Raw genomic sequence first — 23642 nt, forward strand, 5'->3', positions numbered from 1 at the left:
GCAGAGCACGCAGTTAGAGGGGGTATCTGTAGGGGGCATACTGCAGACATGTACAGGGGTCATACAGACACAGAGACAGAGCAGAGCACGCAGTTAGAGGGGGTATCTGTAGGGGGCATACTGCGGACATGTTCAGGGGTCATACAGACACAGAGACAGAGCAGAGCACGCAGTTAGAGGGGGTATCTGTAGGGGGCATACTGCAGACATGTACAGGGGTCATACAGACACAGAGGCAGAGCACGCAGTTAGAGGGGGTATCTGTAGGGGCATACTGCGGACATGTACAGGGGTCATACAGACACAGAGGCAGAGCACGCAGTTAGAGGGGGTATCTGTAGGGGGCATACTGCGGACATGTACAGGGGTCATAGACACAGAGACAGAGCAGAGCATGCAGTTAGAGGAGGTATCTGTAGGGGGCATACTGCGGACATGTACAGGGGTCATACAGCCACAGAGACAGAGCAGAGCACGCAGTTAGAGGGGGTATCTGTAGGGGGCATACTGCGGACATGTACAGGGGTCATACAGACACAGAGACAGAGCAGAGCATGCAGTTAGAGGGGGTATCTGTAGGGGGCATACTGCGGACATGTACAGGGGTCATACAGACACAGAGGCAGAGCACGCAGTTAGAGGGGGTATCTGTAGGGGGCATACTGCAGACATGTACAGGGGTCATACAGACACAGAGACAGAGCAGAGCACGCAGTTAGAGGGGGTATCTGTAGGGGGCATACTGCGGACATGTACACGAGACATACAGACACAGAGACAGAGCAGAGCACGCAGTTAGAGGGGATATTTGTAGGGGGCATACTGCGGACATGTACAGGGGTCATACAGACACAGAGACAGAGCAGAGCATGCAGTTAGAGGGGGTATCTGTAGGGGGCATACTGCGGACATGTACAGGGGTCATACAGACACAGAGCAGAGCAGAGCATGCAGTTATAAGTGGTATCTGTAGGGGGCATACTGCGGACATGTACAGGGGTCATACAGACACAGAGCAGAGCAGAGCACGCAGTTATAAGTGGTATCTGTAGGGGGCATACTGCGGACATGTACAGGGGTCATACAGACACAGAGACAGAGCAGAGCATGCAGTTATAGGGAGTATCTGTAGGGGGCATACTGCGGACATGTACAGGGGCCATACAGACACAGAGATAGAGCAGAGCATGCAGTTAGAGGGGATATTTGTAGGGGGCATACTGCGGACATGTACAGGGGTCATACAGACACAGAGACAGAGCAGAGCACGCAGTTATAAGTGGTATCTGTAGGGGGCATACTGCGGACATGTACAGGGGTCATACAGACACAGAGACAGAGCAGAGCATGCAGTTATAGGGAGTATCTGTAGGGGGCATACTGCGGACATGTACAGGGGCCATACAGACACAGAGATAGAGCAGAGCATGCAGTTAGAGGGGGTATCTGTAGGGGGCATACTGCGGACATGTACAGGGGTCATACAGACACAGAGACAGAGCAGAGCACGCAGTTATAGGAAGTATCTGTAGGGGGCATACTGTGGACATGTACAGGGGTCATACAGACACAGAGACAGAGCAGAGCACGCAGTTAGAGGGGGTATCTGTAGGGGGCATACTGCGGACATGTACAGGGGTCATACAGACACAAAGACAGAGCAGAGCACGCAGTTAGAGGAGGTATCTGTAGGGGGCATACTGCGGACATGTACAGGGGTCATACAGACACAAAGACAGAGCAGAGCACGCAGTTAGAGGAGGTATCTGTAGGGGCATACTGCAGACATGTACAGGGGTCATACAGACACAGAGCAGAGCACGCAGTTAGAGGGGGTATCTGTAGGGGGCATACTGCAGACATGTACAGGGGACATACAGACACAGAGACAGAGCAGAGCACGCAGTTATAGGAAGTATCTGTAGGGGGCATACTGCGGACATGTACAGGGGTCATACAGACACAGAGACAGAGCAGAGCACGCAGTTAGAGGGGGTATCTGTAGGGGGCATACTGCTGACATGTACAGGGGTCATACAGACACAGAGACAGAGCAGAGCACGCAGTTATAGGAAGTATCTGTAGGGGGCATACTGCGGACATGTACAGGGGTCATAGACACAGAGACAGAGCAGAGCACGCAGTTAGAGGGGGTATCTGTAGGGGGCATACTGCTGACATGTACAGGGGTCATACAGACACAGAGATAGCGCAGAGCACGCAGTTATAGGAAGTATCTGTAGGGGCATACTGCAGACATGTACAGGGGTCATACAGACACAGAGCAGAGCACGCAGTTAGAGGGGGTATCTGTAGGGGGCATACTGCGGACATGTACAGGGGTCATACAGACACAGAGACAGAGCAGAGCACGCAGTTATAGGAAGTATCTGTAGGGGGCATACTGCGGACATGTACAGGGGCCATACAGACACAGAGATAGAGCAGAGCACGCAGTTAGAGGAGGTATCTGTAGGGGGCATACTGCGGACATGTACAGGGGCCATACAGACACAGAGACAGAGCAGAGCACGCAGTTAGAGGAGGTATCTGTAGGGGGCATACTGCGGACATGTACAGGGGTCATACAGCCACAGAGACAGAGCAGAGCACGCAGTTAGAGGAGGTATCTGTAGGGGGCATACTGCGGACATGTACAGGGGTCATACAGACACAGAGACAGAGCAGAGCACGCAGTTAGAGGAGGTATCTGTAGGGGGCATACTGCGGACATGTACAGGGGTCATACAGACACAGAGACAGAGCAGAGCACGCAGTTAGAGGAGGTATCTGTAGGGGGCATACTGCGGACATGTACAGGGGTCATACAGCCACAGAGACAGAGCAGAGCACGCAGTTAGAGGAGGTATCTGTAGGGGGCATACTGCGGACATGTACAGGGGTCATACAGACACAGAGGCAGAGCACGCAGTTAGAGGGGGTATCTGTAGGGGGCATACTGCAGACATGTACAGGGGTCATACAGACACAGAGACAGAGCAGAGCACGCAGTTAGAGGGGGTATCTGTAGGGGGCATACTGCGGACATGTACAGGGGTCATAGACACAGAGACAGAGCAGAGCACGCAGTTATAAGTGGTATCTGTAGGGGGCATACTGCGGACATGTACAGGGGCCATACAGACACAGAGACAGAGCAGAGCATGCAGTTAGAGGGGGTATCTGTAGGGGGCATACTGCGGACATGTACAGGGGTCATACAGACACAGAGACAGAGCAGAGCACGCAGTTAGAGGAGGTATCTGTAGGGGGCATACTGCGGACATGTACAGGGGTCATACAGACACAAAGACAGAGCAGAGCACGCAGTTAGAGGAGGTATCTGTAGGGGCATACTGCAGACATGTACAGGGGTCATACAGACACAGAGACAGAGCAGAGCATGCAGTTAGAGGAGGTATCTGTAGGGGGCATACTGCGGACATGTACAGGGGTCATACAGACACAAAGACAGAGCAGAGCACGCAGTTAGAGGAGGTATCTGTAGGGGCATACTGCGGACATGTACAGAGGTCATACAGCCACAGACACAGAGCAGAGCACGCAGTTAGAGGAGGTATCTGTAGGGGGCATACTGCGGACATGTACAGGGGTCATACAGACACAGAGCAGAGCACGCAGTTAGAGGAGGTATCTGTAGGGGGCATACTGCGGACATGTACAGAGGTCATACAGACACAGAGACAGAGCAGAGCACGCAGTTAGAGGGGGTATCTGTAGGGGGCATACTGCAGACATGTACAGGGGTCATACAGACACAGAGACAGAGCAGAGCATCCAGTTATAGGGAGTATCTGTAGGGGGCATACTGCGGACATGTACAGGGGTCATACAGACACAGAGACAGAGCAGAGCATGCAGTTAGAGGGGGTATCTGTAGGGGGCATACTGCGGACATGCACAGGGGTCATACAGACACAGAGACAGAGCATGCAGTTAGAGGAGGTATCTGTAGGGGGCATACTGCGGACATGTACAGGGGTCATACAGACACAAAGACAGAGCAGAGCACGCAGTTAGAGGAGGTATCTGTAGGGGGCATACTGCGGACATGTACAGGGGTCATACAGACACAGAGACAGAGCAGAGCATCCAGTTATAGGGAGTATCTGTAGGGGGCATACTGCGGACATGTACAGGGGTCATACAGACACAGACACAGAGCAGAGCACGCAGTTAGAGGGGGTATCTGTAGGGGGCATACTGCGGACATGTACAGGGGTCATACAGACACAGAGACAGAGCAAAGCACGCAGTTAGAGGGGGTATCTGTAGGGGGCATACTGCGGACATGTACAGGGGTCATACAGACACAGACACAGAGCAGAGCACACAGTTAGAGGAGGTATCTGTAGGGGGCATACTGCGGACATGTACAGGGGTCATACAGACACAGAGACAGAGCAGAGCACGCAGTTAGAGGGGGTATCTGTAGGGGGCATACTGCGGACATGTACAGGGGTCATACAGACACAGAGACAGAGCAGAGCACGCAGTTATAAGTGGTATCTGTAGGGGGCATACTGCGGACATGCACAGGGGTCATACAGACACAGAGACAGAGCAGAGCACGCAGTTAGAGGGGGTATCTGTAGGGGGCATACTGCGGACATGTACAGGGGCCATACAGACACAGAGACAGAGCAGAGCATGCAGTTAGAGGGGGTATCTGTAGGGGGCATACTGCGGACATGTACAGGGGCCATACAGACACAGAGACAGAGCAGAGCACGCAGTTAGAGGGGGTATCTGTAGGGGGCATACTGCGGACATGTACAGGGGTCATACAGACACAGAGACAGAGCAGAGCACACAGTTATAGGGAGTATCTGTAGGGGGCATACTGCAGACATGTACAGGGGTCATACAGACACAGAGATAGCGCAGAGCACGCAGTTATAGGGAGTATCTGTAGGGGGCATACTGCGGACATGTACAGGGGTCATACAGACACAGAGATAGCGCAGAGCACGCAGTTAGAGGGGGTATCTGTAGGGGGCATACTGCAGACATGTACAGGGGTCATACAGACACAGAGACAGAGCAGAGCACGCAGTTAGAGGGGGTATCTGTAGGGGGCAGCAGAGCACGCAGTTATAGGGAGTATCTGTAGGGGGCATACTGCGGACATGTACAGGGGTCATACAGACACAGAGACAGAGCAGAGCACGCAGTTAGAGGGGGTATCTGTAGGGGGCATACTGCAGACATGTACAGGGGTCATACAGACACAGAGATAGCGCAGAGCACGCAGTTATAGGGAGTATCTGTAGGGGGCATACTGCGGACATGTACAGGGGTCATACAGACACAGAGATAGCGCAGAGCACGCAGTTAGAGGGGGTATCTGTAGGGGGCATACTGCAGACATGTACAGGGGTCATACAGACACAGAGACAGAGCAGAGCACGCAGTTAGAGGGGGTATCTGTAGGGGGCATACTGCTGACATGTACAGGGGTCATACAGACACAGAGACAGAGCAGAGCATGCAGTTATAGGGAGTATCTGTAGGGGGCATACTGCGGACATGTACAGGGGCCATACAGACACAGAGCAGAGCACGCAGTTAGAGGGGGTATCTGTAGGGGGCATACTGCGGACATGTACAGGGGTCATACAGACACATAGACAGAGCGGAGCACGCAGTTAGAGGGGGTATCTGTAGGGGGCATACTGCGGACATGTACAGGGGTCATACAGACACATAGACAGAGCAGAGCACGCAGTTAGAGGGGGTATCTGTAGGGGGCATACTGCGGACATGTACAGGGGTCATACAGACACAGAGACAGAGCAGAGCACGCAGTTAGAGGAGGTATCTGTAGGGGCATACTGCAGACATGTACAGGGGTCATACAGACACAGAGACAGAGCAGAGCATGCAGTTAGAGGGAGTATCTGTAGGGGGCATACTGCGGACATGTACAGGGGTCCTACAGACACAGAGACAGAGCAGAGCACGCAGTTAGAGGGGGTATCTGTAGGGGGCATACTGCAGACATGTACAGGGGTCATACAGACACAGAGACAGAGCAGAGCACGCAGTTAGAGGGGGTATCTGTAGGGGGCATACTGCGGACATGTACAGGGGTCATACAGACACAGAGACAGAGCAGAGCACGCAGTTAGAGGGGGTATCTGTAGGGGGCATACTGCGGACATGTACAGGGGTCATACAGACACAGAGACAGAGCAAAGCACGCAGTTAGAGGGGGTATCTGTAGGGGGCATACTGCGGACATGTACAGGGGTCATACAGACACAGAGGCAGAGCAGAGCATGCAGTTAGAGGGGGTATCTGTAGGGGGCATACTGCGGACATGTACAGGGGTCATACAGACACAGAGGCAGAGCAGAGCACGCAGTTAGAGGGGGTACCTGTAGGGGGCATACTGCGGACATGTACAGGGGTCATACAGACACAGAGACAGAGCAGAGCATGCAGTTATAGGAAGTATCTGTAGGGGGCATACTGCGGACATGTACAGGGGTCATACAGACACAGAGACAGAGCAGAGCACGCAGTTAGAGGGGGTACCTGTAGGGGGCATACTGCGGACATGTACAGGGGTCATACAGACACAGAGACAGAGCAGAGCACGCAGTTAGAGGGAGTATCTGTAGGGGGCATACTGCGGACATGTACAGGGGTCATACAGACACAGACACAGAGCAGAGCATGCAGTTATAGGAAGTATCTGTAGGGGGCATACTGCGGACATGTACAGGGGTCATACAGACACAGAGACAGAGCAGAGCACGCAGTTAGAGGGGGTACCTGTAGGGGGCATACTGCGGACATGTACAGGGGTCATACAGACACAGAGACAGAGCAGAGCATGCAGTTATAGGAAGTATCTGTAGGGGGCATACTGCGGACATGTACAGGGGTCATACAGACACAGAGACAGAGCAGAGCATGCAGTTAGAGGGAGTATCTGTAGGGGGCATACTGCAGACATGTACAGAGGTCATACAGACACAGAGACAGAGCAGAGCACGCAGTTAGAGGGAGTATCTGTAGGGGGCATACTGCGGACATGTACAGGGGTCATACAGACACAGACACAGAGCAGAGCACGCAGTTAGAGGGGGTATCTGTAGGGGGCATACTGCGGACATGTACAGGGGTCATACAGACACAGAGACAGAGCAAAGCACGCAGTTAGAGGGGGTATCTGTAGGGGGCATACTGCGGACATGTACAGGGGTCATACAGACACAGAGGCAGAGCAGAGCATGCAGTTAGAGGGGGTATCTGTAGGGGGCATACTGCGGACATGTACAGGGGTCATACAGACACAGAGACAGAGCAAAGCACGCAGTTAGAGGGGGTATCTGTAGGGGGCATACTGCGGACATGTACAGGGGTCATACAGACACAGAGGCAGAGCAGAGCATGCAGTTAGAGGGGGTATCTGTAGGGGGCATACTGCAGACATGTACAGAGGTCATACAGCCACAGACACAGAGCAGAGCACGCAGTTAGAGGGAGTATCTGTAGGGGGCATACTGCGGACATGTACAGGGGTCATACAGACACAGACACAGAGCAGAGCACGCAGTTAGAGGGGGTATCTGTAGGGGGCATACTGCGGACATGTACAGGGGTCATACAGACACAGAGACAGAGCAAAGCACGCAGTTAGAGGGGGTATCTGTAGGGGGCATACTGCGGACATGTACAGGGGTCATACAGACACAGAGGCAGAGCAGAGCATGCAGTTAGAGGGGGTATCTGTAGGGGGCATACTGCGGACATGTACAGGGGTCATACAGACACAGAGACAGAGCAGAGCACGCAGTTAGAGGGAGTATCTGTAGGGGGCATACTGCGGACATGTACAGGGGTCATAGACACAGAGACAGAGCAGAGCATGCAGTTAGAGGAGGTATCTGTAGGGGGCATACTGCGGACATGTACAGGGGCCATACAGACACAGAGATAGAGCAGAGCATGCAGTTAGAGGGGGTATCTGTAGGGGGCATACTGCGGACATGTACAGGGGTCATACAGACACAGAGATAGAGCAGAGCACGCAGTTAGAGGGGGTATCTGTAGGGGGCATACTGCGGACATGTACAGGGGTCATACAGACACAGAGGCAGAGCAGAGCATGCAGTTAGAGGGGGTATCTGTAGGGGGCATACTGCGGACATGTACAGGGGTCATACAGACACAGAGATAGAGCAGAGCACGCAGTTAGAGGGGGTATCTGTAGGGGGCATACTGCGGACATGTACAGGGGTCATACAGACACAGAGATAGAGCAGAGCATGCAGTTAGAGGGGGTATCTGTAGGGGGCATACTGCGGACATGTACAGGGGTCATACAGACACAGAGATAGAGCAGAGCACGCAGTTAGAGGGGGTATCTGTAGGGGGCATACTGCGGACATGTACAGGGGTCATACAGACACAGAGGCAGAGCAGAGCATGCAGTTAGAGGGGGTATCTGTAGGGGGCATACTGCGGACATGTACAGGGGTCATACAGACACAGAGATAGAGCAGAGCACGCAGTTAGAGGGGGTATCTGTAGGGGGCATACTGCGGACATGTACAGGGGTCATACAGACACAGAGATAGAGCAGAGCATGCAGTTAGAGGGGGTATCTGTAGGGGGCATACTGCGGACATGTACAGGGGTCATACAGACACAGAGGCAGAGCACGCAGTTAGAGGGGGTATCTGTAGGGGGCATACTGCGGACATGTACAGGGGCCATACAGACACAGAGATAGAGCAGAGCATGCAGTTAGAGGAGGTATCTGTAGGGGGCATACTGCTGACATGTACAGGGGTCATACAGACACAGAGACAGAGCAGAGCACGCAGTTAGAGGGGGTATCTGTAGGGGGCATACTGCGGACATGTACAGGGGTCATACAGACACAGAGACAGAGCAGAGCATGCAGTTATAAGGGGTATCTGTAGGGGGAATACTGCGGACATGTACAGGGGTCATAGACACAGAGACAGAGCAGAGCACGCAGTTAGAGGGAGTATCTGTAGGGGGCATACTGCGGACATGTACAGGGGCCATACAGACACAGAGACAGAGCAGAGCATGCAGTTAGAGGGGGTATCTGTAGGGGGCATACTGCGGACATGTACAGGGGCCATACAGACACAGAGATAGAGCAGAGCATGCAGTTAGAGGGGGTATCTGTAGGGGGCATACTGCGGACATGTACAGGGGTCATACAGACACAGAGACAGAGCAGAGCACGCAGTTAGAGGGGGTATCTGTAGGGGGCATACTGCGGACATGTACAGGGGTCATACAGACACAGACACAGAGCAGAGCATGCAGTTATAGGGAGTATCTGTAGGGGGCATACTGCAGACATGTACAGGGGTCATACAGACACAGAGACAGAGCAGAGCACGCAGTTATAGGGAGTATCTGTAGGGGGCATACTGCGGACATGTACAGGGGTCATACAGACACAGAGACAGAGCAGAGCACGCAGTTAGAGGGGGTATCTGTAGGGGGCATACTGCGGACATGTACAGGGGGTCATACAGGCACAGAGACAGAGCAGAGCATGCAGTTAGAGGCAGTATCTGTAGGGGGCATACTGCTGACATGTACAGGGATCATACAGACACAGAGCAGAGCAGAGCATGCAGTTATAGGGAGTATCTGTAGGGGGCATACTGCGGACATGTACAGGGGTCATACAGACACAGAGACAGAGCAGAGCACGCAGTTAGAGGGGGTACCTGTAGGGGGCATACTGCGGACATGTACAGGGGTCATACAGACACAGAGACAGAGCAGAGCACGCAGTTATAAGGGGTACCTGTAGGGGGCATACTGTGGACATGTACAGGGGTCATACAGACACAGAGACAGAGCAGAGCACGCAGTTATAAGGGGTACCTGTAGGGGGCATACTGTGGACATGTACAGGGGTCATACAGACACAGAGACAGAGCAGAGCATGCAGTTATAAGGGGTACCTGTAGGGGGCATACCGCGGACATGTACAGGGGTCATACAGACACAGAGACAGAGCAGAGCATGCAGTTAGAGGGGGTACCTGTAGGGGGCATACTGCGGACATGTACAGGGGTCATACAGGCACAGAGACAGAGCAGAGCACGCAGTTAGAGGGGGTATCTGTAGGGGGCATACTGCGGACATGTACAGGGGTCATACAGACACAGAGACAGAGCAGAGCATGCAGTTAGAGGGGGTATCTGTAGGGGGCATACTGCAGACATGTACAGGGGTCATACAGACACAGAGACAGAGCAGAGCACGCAGTTATAGGAAGTATCTGTAGGGGGCATACTGTGGACATGTACAGGGGTCATACAGACACAGAGACAGAGCAGAGCATGCAGTTATAGGGAGTATCTGTAGGGGGCATACTGCGGACATGTACAGGGGTCATAGACACAGAGACAGAGCAGAGCATGCAGTTATAAGGGGTACCTGTAGGGGGCATACTGCAGACATGCACAGGGGTCATACAGACACAGAGACAGAGCAGAGCATCCAGTTATAGGGAGTATCTGTAGGGGGCATACTGCAGACATGTACAGGGGTCATACAGACACAGAGACAGAGCAGAGCACGCAGTTATAAGGGGTACCTGTAGGGGGCATACTGCGGACATGTACAGGGGTCATACAGACACAGAGACAGAGCAGAGCATCCAGTTATAGGGAGTATCTGTAGGGGGCATACTGCAGACATGTACAGGGGACATACAGACACAGAGACAGAGCAGAGCATGCAGTTAGAGGGGGTATCTGTAGGGGGCATACTGCGGACATGCACAGGGGTCATACAGACACAGAGACAGAGCAGAGCACGCAGTTATAAGGGGTACCTGTAGGGGGCATACTGCGGACATGTACAGGGGTCATACAGACACAGAGACAGAGCAGAGCATCCAGTTATAGGGAGTATCTGTAGGGGGCATACTGCAGACATGTACAGGGGACATACAGACACAGAGACAGAGCAGAGCATGCAGTTAGAGGGGGTATCTGTAGGGGGCATACTGCAGACATGTACAGGGGTCATACAGACACAGAGACAGAGCAGAGCACGCAGTTATAGGAAGTATCTGTAGGGGGCATACTGCGGACATGTACAGGGGTCATACAGACACAGAGACAGAGCAGAGCACGCAGTTAGAGGGAGTATCTGTAGGGGGCATACTGCGGACATGTACAGGGGTCATACAGACACAGAGACAGAGCAGAGCACGCAGTTAGAGGGGGTATCTGTAGGGGGCATACTGCGGACATGTACAGGGGTCATACAGACACAGAGACAGAGCAGAGCATGCAGTTAGAGGGAGTATCTGTAGGAGGCATACTGCTGACATGTACAGGGGTCATACAGACACAGAGACAGAGCAGAGCACGCAGTTAGAGGGGGTATCTGTAGGGGGCATACTGCGGACATGTACAGGGGCCATACAGACACAGAGACAGAGCAGAGCACGCAGTTATAAGGGGTACCTGTAGGGGGCATACTGCGGACATGTACAGGGGCCATACAGACACAGAGCAGAGCAGAGCACGCAGTTATAAGTGGTATCTGTAGGGGGCATACTGCGGACATGCACAGGGGTCATACAGAGACAGAGCAGAGCATGCAGTTAGAGGGGGTATCTGTAGGGGGCATACTGCGGACATGCACAGGGGTCATACAGACACAGAGACAGAGCAGAGCACGCAGTTATAAGTGGTATCTGTAGGGGGCATACTGCGGACATGCACAGGGGTCATACAGAGACAGAGCAGAGCATGCAGTTAGAGGGGGTATCTGTAGGGGGCATACTGCGGACATGCACAGGGGTCATACAGACACAGAGACAGAGCAGAGCACGCAGTTATAGGAAGTATCTGTAGGGGGCATACTGCAGACATGTACAGGGGTCATACAGACACAGAGACAGAGCAGAGCACGCAGTTATAGGGAGTATCTGTAGGGGGCATACTGCGGACATGTACAGGGGTCATACAGACACAGAGATAGAGCAGAGCACGCAGTTAGAGGGGGTATCTGTAGGGGCATACTGCGGACATGTACAGGGGTCATACAGACACAGAGACAGAGCAGAGCACGCAGTTAGAGGAGGTATCTGTAGGGGCATACTGCAGACATGTACAGGGGTCATACAGACACAGAGACAGAGCAGAGCATGCAGTTAGAGGGGGTATCTGTAGGGGGAATACTGCGGACATGTACAGGGGTCATAGACACAGAGACAGAGCAGAGCATGCAGTTAGAGGGGGTATCTGTAGGGGGCATACTGCGGACATGTACAGGGGCCATACAGACACAGAGACAGAGCAGAGCATCCAGTTATAGGGAGTATCTGTAGGGGGCATACTGCGGACATGTACAGGGGTCATACAGACACAGAGACAGAGCAGAGCACGCAGTTAGAGGGAGTATCTGTAGGGGGAATACTGCGGACATGTACAGGGGTCATAGACACAGAGACAGAGCAGAGCATGCAGTTAGAGGGGGTATCTGTAGGGGGCATACTGCGGACATGCACAGGGGTCATACAGACACAGAGACAGAGCAGAGCATGCAGTTAGAGGAGGTATCTGTAGGGGGCATACTGTGGACATGTACAGGGGTCATACAGACACAGAGACAGAGCAGAGCACGCAGTTATAAGGGGTACCTGTAGGGGGCATACTGCGGACATGTACAGGGGTCATACAGACACAGAGACAGAGCAGAGCACGCAGTTAGAGGGGGTATCTGTAGGGGCATACTGCGGACATGTACAGGGGTCATACAGACACAGAGACAGAGCAGAGCATGCAGTTAGAGGAGGTATCTGTAGGGGGAATACTGCGGACATGTACAGGGGTCATAGACACAGAGACAGAGCAGAGCATGCAGTTAGAGGGGGTATCTGTAGGGGGCATACTGCGGACATGTACAGGGGTCATAGACACAGAGACAGAGCAGAGCACGCAGTTAGAGGAGGTATCTGTAGGGGCATACTGCGGACATGTACAGGGGTCATACAGACACAGACACAGAGCAGAGCACGCAGTTAGAGGAGGTATCTGTAGGGGCATACTGCGGACATGTACAGGGGTCATACAGACACAGACACAGAGCAGAGCACGCAGTTAGAGGGGGTATCTGTAGGGGGCATACTGCAGACATGTACAGGGGTCATACAGACACAGACACAGAGCAGAGCACGCAGTTAGAGGGGGTATCTGTAGGGGGCATACTGCAGACATGTACAGGGGTCATACAGACACAGAGACAGAGCAGAGCACGCAGTTAGAGGAGGTACCTGTAGGGGGCATACTGCGGACATGTACAGGGGTCATACAGACACAGAGACAGAGCACGCAGTTAGAGGGGGTATCTGTAGGGGCATACTGCTGACATGTACAGGGGTCATACAGACACAGAGACAGAGCAGAGCACGCAGTTAGAGGAGGTATCTGTAGGGGCATACTGCTGACATGTACAGGGGTCATACAGACACAGAGACAGAGCAGAGCACGCAGTTAGAGGAGGTATCTGTAGGGGCATACTGCGGACATGCACAGGGGTCATACAGACACAGAGACAGAGCAGAGCACGCAGTTAGAGGAGGTATCTGTAGGGGCATACTGCAGACATGTACAGGGGTCATACAGACACAGACACAGAGCAGAGCACGCAGTTAGAGGGGGTATCTGTAGGGGGCATACTGCGGACATGTACAGGGGTCATACAGACACAGAGACAGAGCAGAGCACGCAGTTAGAGGGAGTATCTGTAGGGGGCATACTGCGGACATGTACAGGGGACATACAGACACAGAGACAGAGCAGAGCACGCAGTTAGAGGGAGTATCTGTAGGGGGCATACTGCGGACATGTACAGGGGCCATACAGACACAGAGCAGAGCACGCAGTTAGAGGGGGTATCTGTAGGGGGCATACTGCAGACATGTACAGGGGCCATACAGACACAGAGCAGAGCACGCAGTTAGAGGGGGTATCTGTAGGGGGCATACTGCGGACATGTACAGGGGCCATACAGACACAGAGCAGAGCACGCAGTTAGAGGGGGTATCTGTAGGGGGCATACTGCAGACATGTACAGGGGCCATACAGACACAGAGACAGAGCAGAGCACGCAGTTAGAGGGGGTATCTGTAGGGGGCATACTGCAGACATGTACAGGGGCCATACAGACACAGAGACAGAGCAGAGCATGCAGTTAGAGGGGGTATCTGTAGGGGGCATACTGCGGACATGTACAGGGGTCATACAGACACAGAGGCAGAGCAGAGCACGCAGTTAGAGGGGGTATCTGTAGGGGGCATACTGCGGACATGTACAGGGGTCATACAGACACAGACACAGAGCAGAGCACGCAGTTATAAGTGGTATCTGTAGGGGGCATACTGCAGACATGTACAGGGGTCATACAGACACAGAGACAGAGCAGAGCATGCAGTTAGAGGGGGTATCTGTAGGGGGCATACTGCGGACATGTACAGGGGCCATACAGACACAGAGACAGAGCAGAGCACGCAGTTAGAGGGGGTATCTGTAGGGGGCATACTGCGGACATGTACAGGGGCCATACAGACACAGAGACAGAGCAGAGCACGCAGTTAGAGGGGGTATCTGTAGGGGGCATACTGCGGACATGTACAGGGGTCATACAGACACAGAGACAGAGCAGAGCACGCAGTTATAAGTGGTATCTGTAGGGGGCATACTGCGGACATGTACAGGGGCCATACAGACACAGAGACAGAGCAGAGCATGCAGTTAGAGGAGGTATCTGTAGGGGGCATACTGCGGACATGTACAGGGGCCATACAGACACAGAGCAGAGCACGCAGTTAGAGGGGGTATCTGTAGGGGGCATACTGCGGACATGTACAGGGGTCATACAGACACAGAGACAGAGCAGAGCACGCAGTTAGAGGGGGTATCTGTAGGGGGCATACTGCGGACATGTACAGGGGTCATACAGACACAGAGACAGAGCAGAGCATGCAGTTAGAGGGGGTATCTGTAGGGGGCATACTGCGGACATGTACAGGGGTCATACAGACACAGAGACAGAGCAGAGCACGCAGTTAGAGGGGGTATCTGTAGGGGGCATACTGCGGACATGTACAGGGGTCATACAGACACAGAGACAGAGCAGAGCACGCAGTTAGAGGGGGTATCTGTAGGGGGCATACTGCAGACATGTACAGGGGTCATACAGACACAGAGCAGAGCACGCAGTTAGAGGGGGTATCTGTAGGGGGCATACTGCGGACATGTACAGGGGTCATACAGACACAGAGATAGAGCAGAGCATGCAGTTAGAGGGGTTATCTGTAGGGGGCAGCAGAGCACGCAGTTAGAGGGGGTATCTGTAGGAGGCATACTGCTGATCCCTGATCCCCCCACCACCTCTGCCACCCCAACATCCCCAGACACAGACCTCTCATCATCCTCAACATAAACTTGGGATGCTGGCCAAGTCCAACCTCCTCCTCCACATCAGGCCCTATCATCTCCTCAACGGCAGCCATCAACACTCGCCCAGATGCCGGACTGCGGGACACAACGCTCTTTTCCGGGGAGGGCTGCTGCTGACCACTGGCTGCTGAGGTGGATGTCACAAATTGTGTGGGGTGTTGGCTGCTGCTGCTGGGAGTGCTGCTCACAGCGGAGGTCTGTGAGAAACTCAGGATGGGCTGCTCCTCCGTCATCATCTCCATCAATGCCTGTGAGTCAAACTCCTGAACGACCACACGGCATCGAGCCACGGTGCTGAAAATGGGTGACAGCGGTGTCGGCTGACTCGGCCCAGGCAGTGCTGCGGATAGTTGCCTCTCTGCTGCACCCCCTACAGCTGAGCGCCCTCTCCCTGGCCGTGGACCAGTCCCAGAACTGGCGGAGGCAATGGTACTCCCTCTCCTGCCACATCCACAACCCCTGCCAGACATGTTGTATACTATGCACAAGATTTCAAGGTGGAGAAAGTGTGCTGCTTTTTACAGTCAATACCTGTGTGGGCAATGGGGACAGACTGAATATAACAGGGGTTTTTATTGATTTTGCAGAAAAGAACAACAAAAAATGCGCAGACGGTGCAATTCACAAATACTGAATACACAGTAATAGAACTCGAAAATCACTGGACAGCGCTGCGGTTTGACTGCACTATATGCACAGCGAAGTAACTGGCTGCACGCTACTAGCACAGTATAATGTGACTGACCAGTGGCAGTTACTGCAAGTAACTGACGTTGATCACTGGCTATGAGCTGAATACAAGTGATACAGTAGAATCATATAAAACACAAAAAAGAGTGAACAGAGGTCTGCCTGCACTAACAGTATGGTACAATGTCACTGAGTACACTTAGTGACTGACGTTGATCACTGGCTATAAGCTGAATACAAGTGACAGGCCCATTTCTAGGGCTGTGCAGCCACGCGGCCGCCCTGAGTGCAGCGGGAGGGGGGGGACACTGTGATGGAGAGGGGAGCTGCAGCCGTGGGGAGGGCAGCCTGACCTCTCCCTCCCTTCCTCTCCCCGGGCTGCCCTCCGTGCTCCCCCCCTTGTAACCTATACCGGGGGCACCTGCCTATCTAACCTATAATGGGGGCAAATATACTGGCTACTTATACTGGAGGCAGCTACCTGGCTAACCTATACTGGGGGCAATAATACCGGGGCACCTATGCCTGGCTACCTATACTGGGGGGACCTATAGCTGGCTACCTATATTGGGGGCACCTATACCTGGCTACCTATATTGGGTGCACCTACACCTGGCTAACCTATACTGGGGACACCTATGCCTGGCTCCACGGTGGGGCAGGGACGGGGGGGGGGGGGGGGGCTGGCACAATTTTTACACTCCCGCCCTGGGTGCATTTTAGCCTAGAAACTGCCCTGACAAGTGATACAGTAAAATAATATAGAACACAAACAAGAGTGGACAGAGGTCTGCCTGCACTAACAGTACGATACAATGTCACTGAGTAAAAGTAGTGACTGACCAGTGGCAGTGACTGCAAGTAACTGAAGTTGATCACTGGCTAATGAGCTGAATACAAGTGATACAGTAAAATAATTTAGAACACAAAAAGTTATGGACAGCAGTCTGCCTGCAGTGCACTAATAGAACAGTACAATATCACTTGCTGACTAGTGACTGACCAGTGACAGTAACTGAAGTTGATCACTGGCTGGCTGGCTGAGCTAGATAACAAGTATACAGTTTTACAGCAGTATAATCAGTCTGAACCTGCCTGCCGTGCGACCAGAAAACGCAATCGCAATTGGCTCCCTGCATCGATTGTCGTTGCGTTGCCAGATCAGAGTCTTATGTCTAGGGGGGTAGCAGTCTGTCAGCCTGTGTTCTTCCTTTGGGAAATCTAGCTTTATAGTCTCTTTTGATGAAGCCTTGTGCCTGTGACTCGTTAATTAGCATATGACTGGGATCTGGGCCTTAGCAGAGGTGTCAGGGTTTGTCTGAGCTGATCTTACTCATATGTTAATTATCACACCAAAAGTCCTTTCCTCCAGGGAGAGCCAAAGGAAGCTAGTCACAGCATGAAGGCAGACTGGCTGGCTCCAGCAGGGGCAGATTGAAATGCATGTGTTATATGATTTTTTTGCATATTTAAGGAATACCGTAAATAGGATAATTAGGAGAACGGTATCATTGGGTTTGTAGAGTCTTGCTGAATCTTTTGATACCAGTCTAGAGGGGCGAGGGGTCCTCTACAACCAAGTTATTAAACTGCTCAGGAACTGGACCCTCTACCCTAATCAAGCCTGATGCCATAGGAATTGTCATTATCTGAGGAATATTAATCTGTTATCAGCGCAACTGTGGCATTTATTGGTTTTGAATTGCAGTGTTTCATAAGTTTAACCCTAAATCTCTCTCAGAGGGAATGAACTGTGATTGGTTTGTAATTCAGAGGGGGCAGGCATTGCCACACCCAAAAAACCAGCTTCATCAAAAGTACATTGCTAGCAGGCGGGCCTCATTCCTCCACATTCCACCTTCATGGGAGCATGCTGCCACTCTGAGGAACTGTGGTGGCCATCTTGTCTGAACTTTGCTCCTGAACTGAACTGAAACCAAGGACTTTATGAGTTTTCCCAGAAGGACATATTTCCACGAACCTAAGTATTTTCTCCCTTTTATTTTTATACTGGCCATTAATGTTTCTATAATTGTTGATTTTAATGATTTTCTGTATATATTAATTATTTATATTGCAATTTAATAAACCGACGCTATCGTCAGTTGTTTGTTCAGCTACCCTATTATTCAGTCGAACAGAAACTGAACCCAGACTTCTGAAGAGTCGCTACTATTGTTGCTAGCTAGACAGAATAGAGTGTGTTTAACCGTTTTATTTGCAGGTCTAGAGTCAGCCAGTCAGTGGGCTCCTCTGTCCCATGGTAACAGAGGTGGTGGCAGTTATACCCTGAAATAGTGTGTAAATTGTATTACCGTAACTCACAGGCTCCCTTCTAGTCGGTCTGCTGCCAAAATTCCAGCGGTTTCTGAGCACGGATTGCGACCACAGCTTGCATGGTCTGTGTGCTGAAACCGATTGGAAGGCATTTAGCGGTCCGGCCACTAGGGACCCTGTGACATACAGGAGGGGAGGGCATAGCCTCCCATCTTATGATTGGTAGTTAGGGCCTGGCTGGGGGCCTCTGATTGGCCCAGGGAAGTAATTTCCACACATTCCCGCTATTCACGACCTAACCACGGCGTTCCTCGCCGTGTTCATGATCGGCGGGAAAGCGCGTTCACGACCGTGAAATGCATCTGGATATTTCAAAATCACGGTCTGCAGTGGGCCATGTTCTGCGGTTCAAATCAATCCACGGCTTCAGATTTCGAAGTCCCGAATACTGGAAAAATGCTTGTGGTCCACGGCTAATCCGTGATCACGAGTTCTCGCTGAGCATCACTGGTCATATCGACCTCTGAAGACTTCATGCTTTAAACGTACATCTCTGACATCTGCCTATGTCATTTTCTGATTGTTCTTGCTTCCGATAGATCTGATCGATATCTGTCCAGCATTCGATTCCTCCATCTGTGTCCGTGTCAAGCCCGGGCATCCTGGATGTTACAATGACAGCATGTGCACCTACCCCAAAAAATGCTGCTGCTCCTCCTGTACCTTGCAGTGTGTGACCCCAGAAAAAGGTAACACCCCCTGACCACACCCACTAATCTGAAGTGTAAACAAATGAGTGACTGTCTCTCTTTATCCATCTCTCTCTGCAGTGAAACCCGGCCGCTGCCCCAATGTAAAGGCAAAGTGTAACCTGAAGCTTGTCTCCAATAACTGCCGCAGTGACAGCGAATGCCCCGGGGGGCAGAAGTGCTGCAACATATGTGGCCAGACGTGCTGGAACCCGAAGCCAGGTATAAATCGTGATATTTCCACCACCCTGTTCTGCTCAACCTAGCTAGAGTTACCATAAATGTATAAAACTCCCCAATAACCTCGACTCCAGGGGCGTAGCAATAGGGGGTGCAGAGGTAAAGACCGCATCGGGGCCCTTGGGCCAGAGGGGCCCCGAAGGGTCCACCCTCTATTACAGTATTAGCTCTCTATTGGTCCTGTGCTGGTAATAATCACTTCTATAGATGCTTTGAATAGTAGTAATCCTTAACACACTGTTCCCCATCCCCTTCTTGCACCTCTGACACTGTGGTTGTACTTGGCAGGTTTTGGTGCGCCATATCAATTGTTATGTATAGAGTGCTTTGGGGGGCCCCATGTAAAACTTGCATCGGGGCCCACAGCTCTTTAGCTACGCCACTGCTCGACTCCTAATGCCTGCTGCCACACAGACCCGGGGGAATATACCCCCCTGTGTCTCCCCCCTGTTTGCAGAGTGCGCAGCTAAGCGGAGCGGGCTGTCAGCTTACCGGTATCCATGGACGCATACCGATGTCCGGCTTCAATCTGCTTCCTGTGACGTCACAGGAAGCAGGAAGCCAGATGACAGCCCGCTCCGCTTAGCTGCGCACTCTGCAAACAGGGGGGAGACACAGGGGGGGCCAGATTCCAAGGGAGGGAGGGAGGTAGTAATGGGATACACGCGTCCCGCATCCCATTTACCCGCGGCTGGCGCCTCGATCATTTTTTTCTTGCATTGGCACCCTCCTCCTCACCCACCCATCCACCCACCCACGGACACCCTCACCCACCCACCCACGGACACCCTCCTCCTCATCATATATGGGGGAGACATATGTAAAAATTATTAGGGGATATTATTAATTAAAAAAAAAATTTAATTTTTTTTATGATAGGTGTGATGGGGGCGTGGTTAGGGGTGTGGCCTAAGTGTCCCGATTCTTAGATTTAAAATGTTGGGAGGTATGGTGATAGTATAATAGTTATATATAATCTGGTATGTGCTCTCTCCACACAGACCCGGGGGAATATACCCCATGTGTGATAGTATAATAGTTATATATAATCTGGTATGTGCTCTCTCCACACAGACCCGGGGGGATATACCCCATGTGTGATAGTATAATAGTTATATATAATCTGGTATGTGCTCTCTCCACACAGACCCGGGGGAATATACCCCATGTGTGATAGTATAATAGTTATATATAATCTGGTATGTGCTCTCTCCACACAGACCCGGGGGGATATACCCCATGTGTGATAGTATAATAGTTATATATAATCTGGTATGTGCTCTCTCCACACAGACCCGGGGGAATATACCCCATGTGTGATAGTATAATAGTTATATATAATCTGGTATATGCTCTCTCCACACAGACCCGGGGGGAATATACCCCATGTGTGATAGTATAATAGTTATATATAATCTGGTATGTGCTCTCTCTCCACACAGACCCGGGGGAATATACCCCATGTGTGATAGTATAATAGTTATATATAATCTGGTATGTGCTCTCTCCACACAGACCCGGGGGAATATACCCCATGTGTGATAGTATAATAGTTATATATAATCTGGTATGTGCTCTCTCCACACAGACCCGGGGGAATATACCCCATGTGTGATAGTATAATAGTTATATATAATCTGGTATGTACTCTCTCCACACAGACCCGGGGGAATATACCCCATGTGTGATAGTATAATAGTTATATATAATCTGGTATATGCTCTCCCCACACAGACCCGGGGGAATATACCCCATGTGTGATAGTATAATAGTTATATATAATCTGGTATGTGCTCTCTCTCCACACAGACCCGGTGGAATATACCCCATGTGTGATAGTATAATAGTTATATATAATCTGGTATGTGCTCTCTCTCCACACAGACCCGGGGGAATATACCCCATGTGTGATAGTATAATAGTTATATATAATCTGGTATGTGCTCTCTCCACACAGACCCGGGTGAATATACCCCACGTGTGATAGTATAATAGTTATATATAATCTGGTATATGCTCTCTCCACACAGACCCGATGGAATATACCCCATGTGTGATAGTATAATAGTTATATATAATCTGGTATATGCTCTCTCCACACAGACCCGGGGGAATATACCCCATGTGTGATAGTATAATAGTTATATATAATCTGGTATATGCTCTCTCCACACAGACCCGATGGAATATACCCCATGTGTGATAGTATAATAGTTATATATAATCTGGTATATGCTCTCTCCACACAGACCCGGGGGAATATACCCCATGTGTGATAGTATAATAGTTATATATAATCTGGTATATGCTCTCTCCACACAGACCCGGGGGGAATATACCCCATGTGTGATAGTATAATAGTTATATATAATCTGGTATATGCTCTCTCCACACAGACCCGGGGGAATATACCCCATGTGTGATAGTATAATAGTTATATATAATCTGGTATGTGCTCTCACCACACAGACCCGGGGGAATATACCCCATGTGTGATAGTATAATAGTTATATATAATCTGGTATATGCTCTCACCACACAGACCCGGGGGAATATACCCCATGTGTGATAGTATAATAGTTATATATAATCTGGTATGTGCTCTCTCCACACAGACCCGGGGGAATATACCCCATGTGTGATAGTATAATAGTTATATATAATCTGGTATATGCTCTCTCCACACAGACCCGATGGAATATACCCCATGTGTGATAGTATAATAGTTATATATAATCTGGTATATGCTCTCTCCACACAGACCCGGGGGAATATACCCCATGTGTGATAGTATAATAGTTATATATAATCTGGTATATGCTCTCTCCACACAGACCCGGGGGGAATATACCCCATGTGTGATAGTATAATAGTTATATATATAATCTGGTATGTGCTCTCTCCACACAGACCCGGAGGAATATACCCCATGTGTGATAGTATAATAGTTATATATAATCTGGTATGTTCTCTCTCCACACAGACCCAGGGGAATATACCCCATGTGTGATAGTATAATAGTTATATATAATCTGGTATATGCTCTCCCCACACAGACCCGGGGGAATATACCCCACGTGTGATAGTATAATAGTTATATATAATCTGGTATGTGCTCTCTCCACACAGACCCGGGGGAATATACCCCATGTGTGATAGTATAATAGTTATATATAATCTGGTATATGCTCTCCCCACACAGACCCGGTGGAATATACCCCATGTGTGATAGTATAATAGTTATATATAATCTGGTATGTGCTCTCTCCACACAGACCCGGGGGAATATACCCCATGTGTGATAGTATAATAGTTATATATAATCTGGTCTGTGCTCTCTCCACACACACCCGGGGGAATATACCCCATGTGTGATAGTATAATAGTTATATATAATCTGGTATATGCTCTCTCCACACAGACCCGGGGGAATATACCCCATGTGTGATAGTAAAATAGTTATATATAATCTGGTATATGCTCTCTCCCCACACAGACCCGGGGGAATATACCCCATGTGTGATAGTATAATAGTTATATATAATCTGGTATATGCTCTCTCTCCACACAGACCCGGGGGAATATACTCCATGTGTGATAGTATAATAGTTATATATAATCTGGTATGTGCTCTCTCCACACAGACCCGGGGGAATATACCCCATGTGTGATAGTATAATAGTTATATATAATCTGGTATGTGCTCTCTCTCCACACAGACCCGGGGGGAATATACCCCATGTGTGATAGTATAATAGTTATATATAATCTGGTATGTGCTCTCTCCACACAGACCCGGGGGGATATACCCCATGTGTGATAGTATAATAGTTATATATAATCTGGTATATGCTCTCACCACACAGACCCGGGGGAATATACCCCCTGTGTGATAGTATAATAGTTATATATAATCTGGTATATGCTCTCCCCACACAGACCCGGGGGAATATACCCCATGTGTGATAGTATAATAGTTATATATAATCTGGTATGTGCTCTCTCCACACAGACCCGGGGGAATATACCCCATGTGTGATAGTATAATAGTTATATATAATCTGGTATATGCTCTCACCACACAGACCCGGGGGAATATACCCCCTGTGTGATAGTATAATAGTTATATATAATCTGGTATATGCTCTCCCCACACAGACCCGGGGGAATATAC

At 50.9% G+C, this 23642-nt stretch overlaps 1 protein-coding gene across 1 annotated transcript in view; it reads left to right on the top strand.

The window, feature by feature from the left end:
* Positions 1-23642, top strand: part of LOC137571127 (uncharacterized) — a 178181-nt gene that overhangs the window by 12165 nt on the left and 142374 nt on the right. The window contains exons 2-3 of the mRNA XM_068279852.1: positions 19079-19228; positions 19310-19450. Of these exons, the coding sequence (XP_068135953.1) occupies positions 19079-19228; positions 19310-19450 (291 nt within the window). The remainder of the gene's footprint in view (positions 1-19078; positions 19229-19309; positions 19451-23642) is intronic.

This window comes from Hyperolius riggenbachi, chromosome 4, assembly GCF_040937935.1.
Source record: "Hyperolius riggenbachi isolate aHypRig1 chromosome 4, aHypRig1.pri, whole genome shotgun sequence".
Classification (NCBI taxonomy): domain Eukaryota; kingdom Metazoa; phylum Chordata; class Amphibia; order Anura; family Hyperoliidae; genus Hyperolius; species Hyperolius riggenbachi.